Raw genomic sequence first — 13,395 nt, 5'->3', positions numbered from 1 at the left:
GGGCACAAACAGGAACGCTTACCCGCAGCTGGCCGAAGCCCTTCCCCAGAGCCGCGCCGGCCCGGCCTCCCTGTGCGCTCCGGCCCGGCGCACGCACGCGATCTAGGCGCACGCCGCGCCACTTCCACGCTCCCCGCTGCCCGCCGTTGTCGCGCGGCCGACCTTCCCCTCCGCCAGCCAGGCCGGGGCGGCGGGGCGGGCCCGTCTGAGCACCCTCTGCCCGCAGGTGCGGCGCCCCCCGCCCGCGTCCCCGCCATGGAGGTGCTGCGGCGCTCCTCGGTCTTCGCCGCCGAGATCATGGACGCCTTTGACCGCTCGCCCACCGACAAGGAGCTGGTGGCCCAGGCCAAGGCGCTCGGCCGGGAGTTCGTGCACGCGCGGCTGCTGCGCGCCGGCCTCGCCTGGAGCGCGCCGGAGCGCGCCGCGCCCGCCCCCGGCGGCCGCCTGGCCGAAGTGTGCACGGTGCTGCTGCGCCTGGGTGAGTGCGGGCCTCGGCGGGCGGGATCCCAGGCTTACCCTCCAAAGCCGGCCGGCGGGGCGGCCCCGCTGCGCCTCGGGGTACAGCTGTCCCTGCACTGGCCCGCCCGCCGGTGACCGCGCCGGCACCCGCCCCTGCTGGGCCTCGGTCTCCCCTCTGGGGCAGAGAGGGGGCTGGTCCGGTGTGCCCTGAGTAACCCGGCGCACAAGGCGGGCGCACCCAGACCGATGATCCCTCCAGCACCCCACTCTTCCAGTCCCCCCTCAGGCTCGCCTGTGCACCCGCCAAAGACCTCCCCGCATTTGCCTGCTCAGCCCGGATTTCTGACACTCTGGCCATGAAGGACAGACAGCTCCGGGAAGAATGATGATTTGGTGGCTAAACTTCCTGAGTGGCCCTTGTGCTCAGCTGGGCACAAAAATCCTTTGTCGGACCACGTGTCCTGCTGTTTGTTTTGGAGAATAGGTCCTTGCAGTTACTGGCGCAAATCCTGCCATGGGTCGCTCTTCTCTCGATTAGGAGGCCTCTTAGGGCTCCCGGCGAAACTTAGTGCCCCAGGAGGGCTGAGCTACCGTGAGGCTAGGCAGCCCAGGATCTCACCTGGACGCTAGCTGAGTGGACATCTGGAGGTACTTGACTGTGGGGTCACACACAGCCCGGTAACTGTCTCCACCTTCTCCAAGGACCCCAGAGGGGGAGGGACCGGCCCAGCTGACTCAGTCAGTCCACCTCTCCACGGGGACTGAGGCTGCCCAGCCCTGCCCCATCCAGTGTGACAGTTCCACCCCAAGCGTGTGCACACGGGGAGGTGTGGCAGCGCAGATGGAGCCCTGACCAGGTGGCTCTCCAGGGGAGCCCTGGTTGGAGGGAACGCCCTGTGAAAGCGGACGCCCTCCCCTCCTCAGGCTGGCTTGCGCGTCTGCTTGCCCTGTTTTGTGTGGACCCTGGGGGCAGGGTTGTGTAGACCTGGCCTGCACAGGAGTGCTGGGGTCCAGGGGAGACACACAGATGCCGAGGGGCCATTGCAGAGGGCTGCCAGGGGGGCGGTGTCCCGCCTGGGTCTCAGGGGAGGGGAGCAAGTGGGGTTTGGGGGATCAGCCAGAGGCCCAGAGTGCCTGGACTCCCCTGAGGTCAGCGCCCGAGCCACCTCTTCCAGTTGGGCTGTGGGGACAACACTGGGGGAGCACTCCAGAGGGTCCTGGTGAATATGGTGTCTTGACCTCCCAAGAGGCCCTGGAGTGGCCAGGAGGAGATCCTGCCTCTGCCCTGCCTGCCCCCAGCTCCATCTCCTTGCCTGCGAGCAGCGGCTCGGGGCTGCCTCTACCTTGGGCCCGGGGTCCCTACTGTTTGAACTTTCTGAAAAGCCCTGCTTTGGGCTCTGCTAATCAGACTGGGCCGGTATCTGTCCCTTCAACACTGTGACCTCAGACCCGGAGAGCCTGGGATGCTTCCGGCCAGGGCTGGAGGAGCAGAGTCCGGCCAAGTGCCCTGCGCTGGCCCTCTCAGGGGCCAGGCCTTCAGGCCCTCCTCCAGCATCCGGCCTCATCACGGCCAGTCCCTGGGGTTCAGTTCCTGCGAGATGGCTAAGGGGACCCTGGAGGGAGATGGCTTGAACCACCAAAGCATCCGCCCTTGCAGCTGCTCAGCGTGACCGCCCCTTCCCCACCAGTCATGGCCTGGAGCTGTCCCCCTGTCCCCAGCGTACCCCCAGTTCCTCCCGAGCACAGACGCCCCGCTCCTGGAGCAGCAGCAAACAGGAAGAGGCCCGGGTCGAGTTGGGGTCAGTCCCCAGTAGACCCCGGGGTCTGTATGTGGGAACAGCCAGGCCAGCCCTGAGAGTTTCCATGCTCCCTCCCGCATCGTTCTGCCAGCCTCCCCGCAGTCCTCCTCTGGTTCCAGATCTTAATTAATTAGATGGAGTGCATCTGGCCCCATGGGTGACTCGGAGCCCTTATCGCCTGGACTTCCAGTCGGAAGCGTTTTCCTGTTTGCTTTGGCGGAGAGGCGGCTGGGTTGGGGGATGCCCAGTCCGAGGGCTGTGTGGGATTCCCGGCACGTGACTGCCAGGGGCGCTGCAGCGGGCACACGTGCAGGCAGCGCCCTTGACAGGGCCTCCCGCTGCCACGTGCGGCCGCCCCATGCAGATACCCCTGCTTGGCCCCAGGAGCCGAGGTCTGACCCTGTGTGGTGCTGGCGGCCCCGGGTAGTGGCTCCTTTTCTTGGTTCACTGAATGGTGCTGGCGCCTGAGCGAGGACACCCCTGTGAGGCAGCAGCCGGGCTCCCCACCGGTGTGGGGTCGCTGGCACAGTCCACACCCATGTCGGGCTGGCTGCTTGCCTGTCAGACTACCGCCCTCCCATGCAGCTGGCTGTGGGCTGTGAGTCACTGGTCAGGCACTGCTGGGGTGCCCGCCCCACTGGCCCAGCCGGCTCTGCCCTGGGGGGAGGGTGGGCGTGGCTGGCTCGGCAGAGGGGACAGGCCCCAGAGGCAGGTCTGGGGGTGCCCACCGCACCTCCCTGGTCTTGTCCCCGGGGGTTCTGGGGGTGGTGTCTCGTGGGTGGGCATGTGACAGGTCGAGGGGTCAGGAATAGGGCTGGGATCAGGGTCCCCAGCTGTGGCCACAGGCTGAGGAGTGGGCTGGCCCCAGGCCCGTGTGGGCCCCACACCCCGTGGGTGTGACCACCTCTGACCCGCCTGTGTGACCGCAGCGGACGAGCTGGAGCTGATCCGGCCCAGTGTCTACCGCAACGTGGCCCGCCAGCTGAACATCCCCCTGCAGTCCGAGACCGTGGTGACCGACGCCTTCCTGGCTGTGGCGGCCCAGATCGTTTCTGCAGGTAGGCCTGTGTGTCCAGGGGGCCCACACTGCTGGCATGGCCCAGGGTCTGTGGGTCAGGGCCGGGGCTGCAGCGCTGGGTGGGCTCTCAGGGGAGCCTCCCTGGGTCCAAGGACAGTGGGCCTCTTGTGCGGTCCTGGGGCTGCAGTGACCGGAAGCCCTGTCTGGGCTGCATGTCCCAGGCTGCCAGTTGGTGCTGACTGTTGGCTGGAGTGGGGTGGGGCTGTTCTGCGTGTGGCAGTACGTGTCCTGTGGGGCTTGGGCTCTCACGGCGTGGCCGCAGGTCCCAAGCAGCCCAAGTGGGCGCCGCCAGGCTCTTTTGACGTAAGAAGTCGCCGTGTCACTGAGCCTGAGTCTGTTGGTCAGAGGCAGGTCGCAGAACAGCCCCCACAGTGGGAGGGGTGCGCTAGGGTGGGAGTCCCCGGTGGAGCGGCTCACCGGCACACGTTTGGAGAATGCTGACACACCTGTCTCACCCGGCTGGCCCGCAGTCACCTGTGGGTCTCCCGGAGCCTCCACCTGGGCCCTAGGAGCAGGTGACGTCTGCCCCTCCTCCGTGTGCCCTCGCCCTGAGTTCAGCTCGTGCTGCTTCCGGTCTGCACACCTGCCTCCAGGCTCCCAGGAAACTCTAGGACTCATCCCCCAAAACCCCCTCTCGTTCCCACGCCGCCTCCTGGGACCTGCTGGGCTCCCTGAGGTCCACAGACCTCGTCTCCCCACCCGTGACCTCGTGCCCTGTTCTGGCGCCCCTGCCCTGCGTGTCCACCTCGGTCCTGTGTCCTGGTACGTAGCAGGCACCAGGCGCTGCTGGCCATCAGGTGACCGAAGCCCCCAGCCCAGTGCAGCACCTGCCCCATCAGCCGATCCCACCGAGGTTTCCCCAGCACTGTCTGGCGCTGCCCTGGGCCTGGGGACCCTGTGATGGACGGGATGGCCAGTCCCAGCCCTCAAGGAGGGGGGCTTGGGGGCCCCAGAGCCAGAGTGTTCCCGGGGCGCATCCTGGTGGAGTGGGGGTGTGAGTGGCCACGTGGCATCGAGGCTGGGAAGGGCTTTGGGGAGGACGGGCCCCTTCTGCGAGGCGGCTTTGGGTCTGTCGTCGACCAGCGGCGTGACCTTGGAACACCCCTTGCCGTTCCTTAGCCGTCGGATGGTTGGGACGGCAGCAGGGCTTTGGGGCAGAGGGCTCCGGGAGCCACAGTCCCACCCCATGGGGGACCTCCGCCCACTGGCAGAAGAAAGGAGGCCGGTGGAGGGGCTGGGGCTGCCGCATCCCATCAGAGGGCCCCCAGCCCGCTGACCGCACCCTCTGGGTGTTGCCCTGCACTGTCCCCTCTCGGGGAGGCCCCTGCGACCCCTGGTGGGCAGGCTGGCGTGGCAGGGACGCGGGACCCCCGGCTGCAGGACCCAGCCTCCAGGGCGTCACTGGGTGGCCAGGACTTCACGGGGGAGTGCCTGGGAGGGAGGGGGCTGGTGAGAGGCGTGGGATGCCCAGGAGGTCTGGCAGTCCTGACCCGGGTGCCCTCGCGGTGACCTGGGCAGGCCGGGGAAGGGAGCTGACAGCCGCCCTGGGCCCTCCCTGGGCTCCCGTCAGGCCTGACGCTGGCGCGTGGGTGGCCGCCGGTGTCTGTCTCCGCTGTCGGGTGGGCGGGCGGCTGGCTTAGAGCGAGGGCTGGCTTTAAAAGGAAGGGTCAGCTCTGAGAATGCGGCTGCGGCCGCTGGTGTTCGGGACTGAGGGGGGCGGGGGGCGGCTGGGCCCCGGGGAGGTGGCTGGTGTGTGGGCAGGGACAGAGGGCGGGCAGCCGGGACTAAGCGCCCACCCCTGCCTGCCCCGCTTGCTCAGTGCCGGACGGGCCGGAGACGTGCCCAGAAGGGCTCTGGGTTCTGGAAGGACGAGGCGGGGGCTGGGGCAGGGCGGGGAGGGGGAGGGGCAGGGAGGAAGGTGTGGCCGTGATGACTGGGCACAGGGTACCAGCGGCTTCTTTCACTTGGGGAGTTCAGTTTAAAGCCCGTGATTTTTCGCTTGAAACCAGAGCAGGATGTACTTCTCTGCGATCAAGCATCCCCGCCCCACCCAGCTGGCCCTACCCTTTTCTCGTGGTGGCCTCCACACCGCCACCTGCCCCTCTGGTGCTTTGGGGCGCCCAGCCCCTCATGGGCTCTGTGACCTGCAAGTGGTTCTTAACCTCTGTGGAACTCAGAGCCACTTGAAAGGGGAGCAGGGACAGGCTCCGTGGAGCACAGGGCTGCGGGCCGCCCCTTGTGCAGCCCACGGGCTCTCAGCCCACCCCCCGACCCGCCCGTGGCTGCCGCACGCACCCTCCCGCTTCCCGCCCACCCGAGGTCTCCCTTCACCCCTTGTTCATCCCAGCCTTCCCGGTCCTCAGGCCCTCTTGCCACCAGGCAAGCTCCAGCCATCAGATGCTTGCCGGCCCTGCCCGTCTCTGGCCGCAGCCTCTCCCAAGCAGCTGGGTCTTGCACGCGCTGACCCCCCGGGCTGGATATTCCTCCCCCTCGTCGTCCCGGCCGGCCCCTCACCTGCTCTGGCTGTAGCCGGTGACGTGCACGGCTCGAGGACTGCAGGGCAGGGTTCCGGGTGGCCTCCCCACGTGGCTGAGCCCCCGCGAAGGCAGAGGCAGGGGGCGCTGTTCCAGGCTGCGTCTTGGCTGCAGGCGCTTCTCGGTTCCCTTCAGTGGAAAAACTGAAAGTCAGCAAGTGTTTTCATTTTTTTCTTCTCATTACAAGAGCAAAATATTTCACCACGGAAAGATCAGAAAACACATGAGATAAAGAACTCTCAGAAATCAGTACTAAAAAGACCACCTCACTTTAAAAAGAGCAAAGGGTCTGAATGGACATCTCTTCAAGGAAGATGTATGAACAGCCAGTACGTGCATGAGAGGTTGCTCAGTATCATCAGTCGCCAGGGAAACACCCATCAAACCACAACAAGATGCCACCTCGCGCCCACTGGGGCACTCAAGGCAAAACTTCAGAGAACTCAGCACGGGTGAGGCTGTGAAGAGTCAGGGCGTGAAGTGGTCTGGCAGCTTCTCCAATGGTAACTCTGATGGGGTCACCCCCTGACCCGGCAGTTCCGCTCCTCGGTTTTGACCCCTGAGAAAGGAAGCCACATGTCCACACAAGGGCTTGCACACGAGTGTTCAGAGCCGCGTATCCCCACGGCCGGAGGGGCCAACAGCCCACGTGCTCGTTTCCTGATGGGTGGTCCATCCACTCGATGGAACGTTATTCGGCCGTAACAAGGAATGAGGTGCTCACACCAGGACAGCACGGAGGAACCTTGAAAACATTTTGCTCAGTGAACGGAGTCAGACACAAAGTGGGACCTACTGTGTGACTGCATTCGTGAAACGTCCAGAACAGGTAATCCACAGAGACAGAGTAGATTAGAGGTTACCAGGGCTGGGGTGACAGGGGTGTGGTGCTCCTGGGGACAGTGATTTGGAGTGAAAATGTCTGCAATTCGACAGTGGTGGTGGCTGTACAACATTGTCAATATGCTAAAAACACTGGATCTCACACTTTAAAAGGATGAATTTACGCTAGTGAATTATATCTCCGTAAAAACGAACACAAAGACCTCAAAGAGAATAGGACACACCTGAGCCCCACCTCCCAGAGACCACCTGCCGGCACCTTCCGGACCAGGGCTTTCCTCTCCAGGTAAAACGTGGCCATCACGTGGAGCTCACCTCTCCACACAGCACCGCAGAACGCGTGTTCATTCTCTTGATCCCCGCCCTGCCATGCTGACCCTTCACCTGTCCCCTGGTGGTGGTGGGTACCTGCAGGACGCCAAGCCTGGGGGTGCCAAGGGCACAGCTGTGAGCAGCACAGAGCCCGCCAGGGCTGGCACCCACGAGCAGTTGGTCAATGGGGAGCGTGGTGTGACGGCAGCGTCACCAGGACCTGATGCCATCACGGTCTGTGTGGCCCTTAGAGGGAGGACCTTGGGCAGAGCCCTGGGGGTGAGGGAGCCCTGCAGGCAGTGGTGAGGCTGGGATAGCACGCATGAGGCCATGTCGCAGGACAAGGGGGCCTCAGAGGGGCCAGCAGCCAGCTCAGGTGGGACTTCAGACTTGGATTTACTTTGAAGGAGATGGGAAGGGACAGTAACAGGAGGGTTGGGGAGTGGCCTGGCCTGATTTACGGGGTTTTAAAATTTTCGTTGAGGTGAAATTCACACGACGTACAATTAACCATTTTATTTATTTATTATTTATTGGCTACACCACGCGGCATGTGGGATCTTAGTTCCCCGACCAAGGATTGAACCCATTCCCCCTGCAGTGGAAGCACAGAGTCCTAACCACTAGACCGCCAGGGAAGTCCCAGTTAACCATTTTAAAGTGTATGATTCAGTGGCGTTGAATGCATGCACAGTATCGTGCAACCACCACCTCTCCAAGTTCTTTGCCAGTGGGAAGAACACCCATTCCCATTAGGCTGTCACTGCCTGGCCCCCTCCTGCAGCCCTCAGGGACCACTGGTCTGCTTTCTGTCTCCACGGATCTGACAGTCCTGCACACTTCATAGGAATGGACTCATACGATACGTGTGGCCTTTCAAGTCTGCTTCTTTCACTGAGCGCGATGTTTTCAAGGTTCATCAGGTTGTGGCCCTGTCAGCGCTTCCTTCCACTTTGAGGCCAAATATCATTCCGCTGTGTGGCTGGACCACATTGTGCTTTTCCACTCACTGCTTATTTACGTTTTGTCATTTCCACCTTTTGGCGACTGTGAACAGGGATTCATTCGCACTGACTTGTGCTCTTATGACAGACTGTCCCAGCTGTGGTGTGAACATGGGTTGAGGGACATGCTTCCTCCCTGCCTGTGCTGCTTCCTTCTAGGACTCAGGCGGGGCACCCACGTTTGTGTCCTTTCACAGGTGGTGCTGGGTGCCCTCCAGCTGTCTTTTGCATCACAGTTACCAGGCTGCAGAGTTACATGGATCTTCACATTGCCACTTGGAATTTTGTCTGATAGACTATAATTTACATCGCGTTCTAATGTACACTTCTTTGTTTATCGGTGAGGGTGAGCATCTTTCATGTGTCTAGTGTACTGTTAATGCTTCTTATTTTGTGAATCAGCCGTTTGTATTCTGTGTTCGTATTTCTTTTGAAAGGTTTCTCTCTTTTTCTCATTGATTTATAAAATCTCTTTCTATATTAAGGAACCTTGTACAACTGGCAAGCACTGTTCCCCAGACTGTCATTCATCTGTCTTTCCTCCCAGGTGGGCTCCATCTCAGTTCTGCCCCCAGTAGCTTGGTGGTCTGGGCAAGGCCATTCCTCCCGGGGCCTCAGCTTCTTTACATGGAGAACATCCTCTGTCCTCGCAGGGCTGTGCTGGGGGCAGGCGCAGATGGAAGCTGCTTCCTGTTTATCACATCCAGTGCCGAGTCACTGAGCCCCCTTGACCTGCTCAGCCTCCTCTTTGCCTTTCTGCTCCATCACCTCCTCCAGCAGATACAGGGCTGTGCAGGGTCATCGCCAGGCCCTGGCCCAGGTGTGCAGGTGTGTAACGCAGGCTCGAGACATCCCCGCCTGAGAACGACGTGTGACGGTGGCAGGATTGACCTGCAGCAGACGGTGGCTGGGACTCGCACAGCCGCCAGCTGACCGAGCTCCCCGTCTGGTGGGAGCTGTGGGTTGAGGCTGCCCCGGGTGTCGACCCCAGTCACCAGCGGAATGGCAGGGGTGTGGCTCAGAAAGGCTCAGCCCCCTCACGTGACCCTGCGGGCTGGCCTCGAGCTGGGTCTTGGTGGCCTTTGGTGACCAGCACCCATCTCTCTCCCTGCAGGAATCACCTGGGGCAAGGTTGTGTCCCTGTACTCAGTGGCTGCGGGGCTGGCCGTGGACTGCGTGCGACAGGCCCAGCCCGCCCTGGTCCACGCCCTCGTTGACTGCCTCGGGGAGTTCGTACGCAAGACCCTGGCGACCTGGCTGCGGAGACGCGGTGGATGGGTGAGGGAATATGGCGGTGCCAGGACGGGGGTGGTGGTTGAACGCCTGAGTGCTGGCAGTGGCAGGGGTGATCGGGGCTGGAGGAGGGGCGAGGCCGGGGCTGCCCAGCCCAGGACGGCTCCTGCGGCCCAGCTCCAGTGTGGGCCCTCTGGGTCTGACCACCCCCGACTCCAGAGCTAAAACCCGCCGCCCGCCCCCAGGGATGGTGTCAGAGTCTCCATGTCCCCGATCACCTGGCCAGGCCTCGGGGACTGCGGGGCAGCTGCACCCGTAGGAGAGCTGTTTTCTCCTCTGTAAAATGGATGGTGGGCAAAGGTGTGCAAAGCACACTGGCCGAGGGGACGGAGCTCAGCCTCTGCTGGGACTGGAGCCACAGGGGGTGCGGTGAGGGGCCACTGGGGCTGTGATCTCATCTGAAGGCGGCACTGGGCGGGGGGGTGTCACCTCCTGGATGAGTCACGTGGCTGTGGGCCTCCCGCTGTCCCATCCTGCCATCCTGTCCTGGAGCCCGGCTGAGGCTGGGCACCAGGGCAGCCAGGATGCTGATTGACACCACGGCCAAAGGTTAAGCTGTAGGGATAGTACTTCATTTCTTAGCAGGACTAGAAAGAAAGAAGGAAGTAAGGAGTGGCCATTCACTGGGCTTCTGGAAAGCTCAGTTCCTGCTCCTGTGCTAAGGGATTTGTCCTTCCCTGGCACCCCAGGCTCCATGGCATCTGCAGAAGGACACTGGGATGTCAGCAGGTGGCCGAGCTGGTAGCTGGTCCCATGGCTGGGGGCCCAGCAGGCTCCCCTCCCTTCCCTCTCACCATCTGAATCCACCTGTTGGGTCGGGTCCCATGCTGGAGGCTTCCATCCAGCTGGACCACAAGCCTTCCCAAACGGCCTCGAGCATTCCCTCAGGCGACCTGGCTGACCCAGGGTTGGGGGGGGGCACAGGCCACACCCTCTCCGCTCCACTCTCTAACTGCCTCCTCGTCCCTCCCAGACGGATGTGCTCAAGTGCGTGGTCAGCACCGACCCCGGCCTCCGCTCCCACTGGCTCGTGGCCGCGCTCTGCAGCTGTGGCCGCTTCCTGAAGGCTGCGTTCTTCATGCTGCTGCCGGAGAGATGAGCTGCTGGCTTGGGCAGGGGCCGCAGCCCGGCCCCCTTACATGGGAGGCCCTCGGCCCCCGAAAGCATCACCCTCCGCCCCACCCAAGCCAGGAAGACCCTCGGAGCCCCGCGTCGAAGCTGGAAGCCCTGCCCTGAGCCCCTCCTCCACAGACCCAGGCCCTCTGGACAGGGAAGAGGGGGGCTTCCTGGCCCTGGAGCTGGGCTTCAGGGCCGACAGGGGCCCTTCCCCATCGTTCCCCCTCCCCCGGAACCCCCGCTGGTCCCCTTCTTTCTAGAGCCAGAAAGTCAGGGTCACGTCCCAGGCCCTGAAGGAAGGGAGCCGGGCCCCATCTGTGTGCGGTTCCCACGTCAGGACATGAGCTGGCCTCGGTCCTCCTGGGCAGGGGGCCTGGACTCTGGGCCTGAAGGTGACTCTCGAGGCCGGAGGAGCTGTGGAGTGTTACTGACTCCGCACGTGGGGCCTAAGGCTCGTGTGGTGGTTGCTGAACCTGTTTCTAGAGGGAGGGCGTGTCCCCCGCGCACGGGGGGGGGGGGTCTCTGTGTGGCAGGGTCCTGTGGACGCGGGAGCCCACGACCGACAAGGATGGTGTGTTTGTCCGATCCCAATAAAGTTCCGCAGCCGTGGAGGGTGACCCCGTCTGCTCCTGGTACCTGTCCTGCGACTGCCGGGGACCCGACAGATGGCAGGCCGGCCCGACGTGATGGAGCACAGGCGCACGTCTTCCCTCACCAAGGCCAACCTGTGCTGCCCTGTGCCACACTGGGCCTGCGCGCATATATGCCTGCACGTGCTGCCACCGTGCGTGCACCAGCAGCTGCGCCCCACGTTCCTCAGTCCCCCTCCCCGCCCGCCCCCCGCCTCTGGCCTGGCAGCAGGCACACGGTGCTGGACGCGGCCTCTCTCAGCCCCGGTTCCCTTTCTGTACAACTCAGGGTAGACCAGACGGCCGCTAGGGTCTTCCCTTCCCCATCCAGCCTCCTGGGGAAGAGCCCAAAGGCGAGATTGCCGTGCACAAGGGGGGCTGCCCCCCTTCCCCCATCGCCCACCTCCTGGCCCCAGGGCCCCCCACAGGACCCCTCTCCTCAGCTTCCTCCCAGGGGGCGGCCGCCCCTGCAAGCCCATCACCTCTCCAAGCTCTGCCTGCTCTGTCTGCATGGGACCCAGGGGCGCTCGCAGTGGGAAGTCTGGCAGATGACGAGAGGGAAGGAAGGGGGCGGGAGGAGAGGAAGGTCCCTTTGCCACCCTGCTTCCATCACTAGGATCGATCCCTTGGTACGTTTCCAGCCTGGGAAAGTGATGTTACAGACGCTGAGTCAGGGAGGCCGCAGATTTAAGGTCACTCAGAGAGAGCAGGCATCTGCGTGGACATTGGGTTAGAGGCTGCAGTGGAGGAGACACCCCGTTTCCAACAACAGAAGATGACATTCCGGGGTATAAACGGAGTGAGAAATGCGAAACCCTATGTGAGGCAAACTCTGAAGGTACCTCAGAGACACCCTGGACTTGGAAGGACAGAAGAAATCCCATGTTCCAGAGGAAAATGATCTCATAAAGAAGACAGTTCTCTAAGTAGCTTTGTAAATTTAACGTAATCCTTATGAAAGTATCAGAATGTTTTCCCCCCTCTGGATCTAAACAAGCTAATTATAAAGTTCATATAGGGCTTCCCTGGTGGCGCAGTGGTTGAGAGTCCGCCTGCCGATGGCAGGGGACGCGGGTTCGTGGTCTGGGAAGATCCCACATACCACGGAGCGGCTGGGCCCGTGGGCCATGGCCGCTGAGCCTGCGCGTCCGGAGCCTGTGCTCCGCAACGGGAGAGGCCACAGCAGTGAGGGGCCCGCGTACCGCAAAAAGAAAAAGGAAACTTCAATCAGTAGTCTTATTAATAACAATATTATTATTCTCAAATAATCATACGTATCCTGTAGGGGAAAGCAAATAATGATAAACAGGATTTTCATCTTAAAAGAGGTAAAATCAAAGAATTTAAGTAAAAAATTTTATAATCTTAAAATTTGAATTGGAAACCTAAGTGTGGATGCACAACTTTTTTTCTTAAAAATGCATGTATCCCATGCTAAAGTGGCTGAGAGTGAAGGGTTGTGACCTCGGCAATGAGATCTCAAATAGTAAAGTGGAAATAAGTGAGAAAATAATGTATAAAGGGATTTTCCATTTCTGCCCGGGGCCTCTCAGTCCCACCCCCACTGGAGAGAAGAGAGGTTCTGAGGCAGGAAGTGGGAACAGAGGCCATCAGGGCTTGAGGGGCTCCATCCAGCCAACTATCACATCATGTGGGCCCCTCCTGTCTGTCAAAGAAAAAGACTGGACTTGCCTAGCTCACATCGAACATACAAAAAGTACTGGGTTCATAACAGAAGCAGGAGGGGTGTGTGGGGGGGTTGTGGTGTGAGAAGGCTGGTCGGGCGGCCGGCACCGCTGTCCCTGGCACACCTGTTCTAAAACCCGATGATCGAAGGGGAAGAGAGAAGCGTTTCCGCTGGCCTTCTGGTGGGAACTTATTTCAGAGACACCAAACTGAGCCTAATTGGACGGATGGAAGCTCTTCGGAGAATTCCGCCACCGAATGCAGAAGGACAGGGTTGGAAGATGGCCCTTCGGCAGCTCTGATGGGGGAGTTGGCTCAGGCAGGGGTCACCCACGGGCGGGCCGATTGACAGGCGCTGAGAATAAGGAGGGCAGGCTGCACCGTCTGGGCCTGTTACGTTAGCATCAGCCACGTGAGACAGGCCGACGGCGCACAGGAAGACCCGGACAGCCCTTAGGAAGTGTGATCCAACCTCCAGACTACAGCAAACAGAGGGCTTAGAGGAACAATTCAGACACCGCGAGGAACCCAGGGGAACCCAGGATCCAGACTGGGGACGCCTTCCAGCTTCCCAACAAGAAGCACGGGGGGCGGGGGGAGGAAGAGGACCAGGTGACCATGTCAGTTATTTGCTTTTCATCT

The 13,395-nt window shown here is 62.0% G+C and overlaps 2 protein-coding genes across 4 annotated transcripts in view; one reads left to right on the top strand and one right to left on the bottom strand.

The window, feature by feature from the left end:
- LOC115849242 (uncharacterized) overlaps positions 1-286 on the bottom strand; it is a 20,364-nt gene extending 20,078 nt beyond the window's left edge. The window contains exon 1 of the mRNA XM_030850283.2: positions 23-286. The gene's annotated coding sequence lies outside the window, so the exon portion shown is untranslated. The remainder of the gene's footprint in view (positions 1-22) is intronic.
- Positions 1-13,395, top strand: part of BOK (BCL2 family apoptosis regulator BOK) — a 13,983-nt gene extending 588 nt beyond the window's left edge. The window contains exons 2-6 of one of the 3 annotated variants that reach the window (XR_011377563.1): positions 227-478; positions 3,188-3,316; positions 6,058-6,699; positions 8,515-8,576; positions 8,683-8,727. Coding sequence is in view for 1 of the 3 variants with exons in the window: in XM_030850280.3 (XP_030706140.1) it covers positions 256-478; positions 3,188-3,316; positions 9,144-9,307; positions 10,296-10,421 (642 nt within the window). In the remaining 2 variants the exon portion in view is untranslated. Of the gene's footprint in view, positions 1-226; positions 479-3,187; positions 3,317-6,057; positions 6,700-8,514; positions 8,577-8,682; positions 8,728-9,143; positions 9,308-10,295 lie in introns of those variants that run through there. The other 2 variants (XR_009564488.1, XM_030850280.3) reach the window with 2 other exon arrangements.

Source organism: Globicephala melas, chromosome 7, assembly GCF_963455315.2.
Source record: "Globicephala melas chromosome 7, mGloMel1.2, whole genome shotgun sequence".
NCBI lineage: Eukaryota > Metazoa > Chordata > Mammalia > Artiodactyla > Delphinidae > Globicephala > Globicephala melas.
The sequence above is the reverse complement of the archived record's forward strand: the minus strand, read 5'-3'. Positions and strand labels throughout refer to the sequence as shown.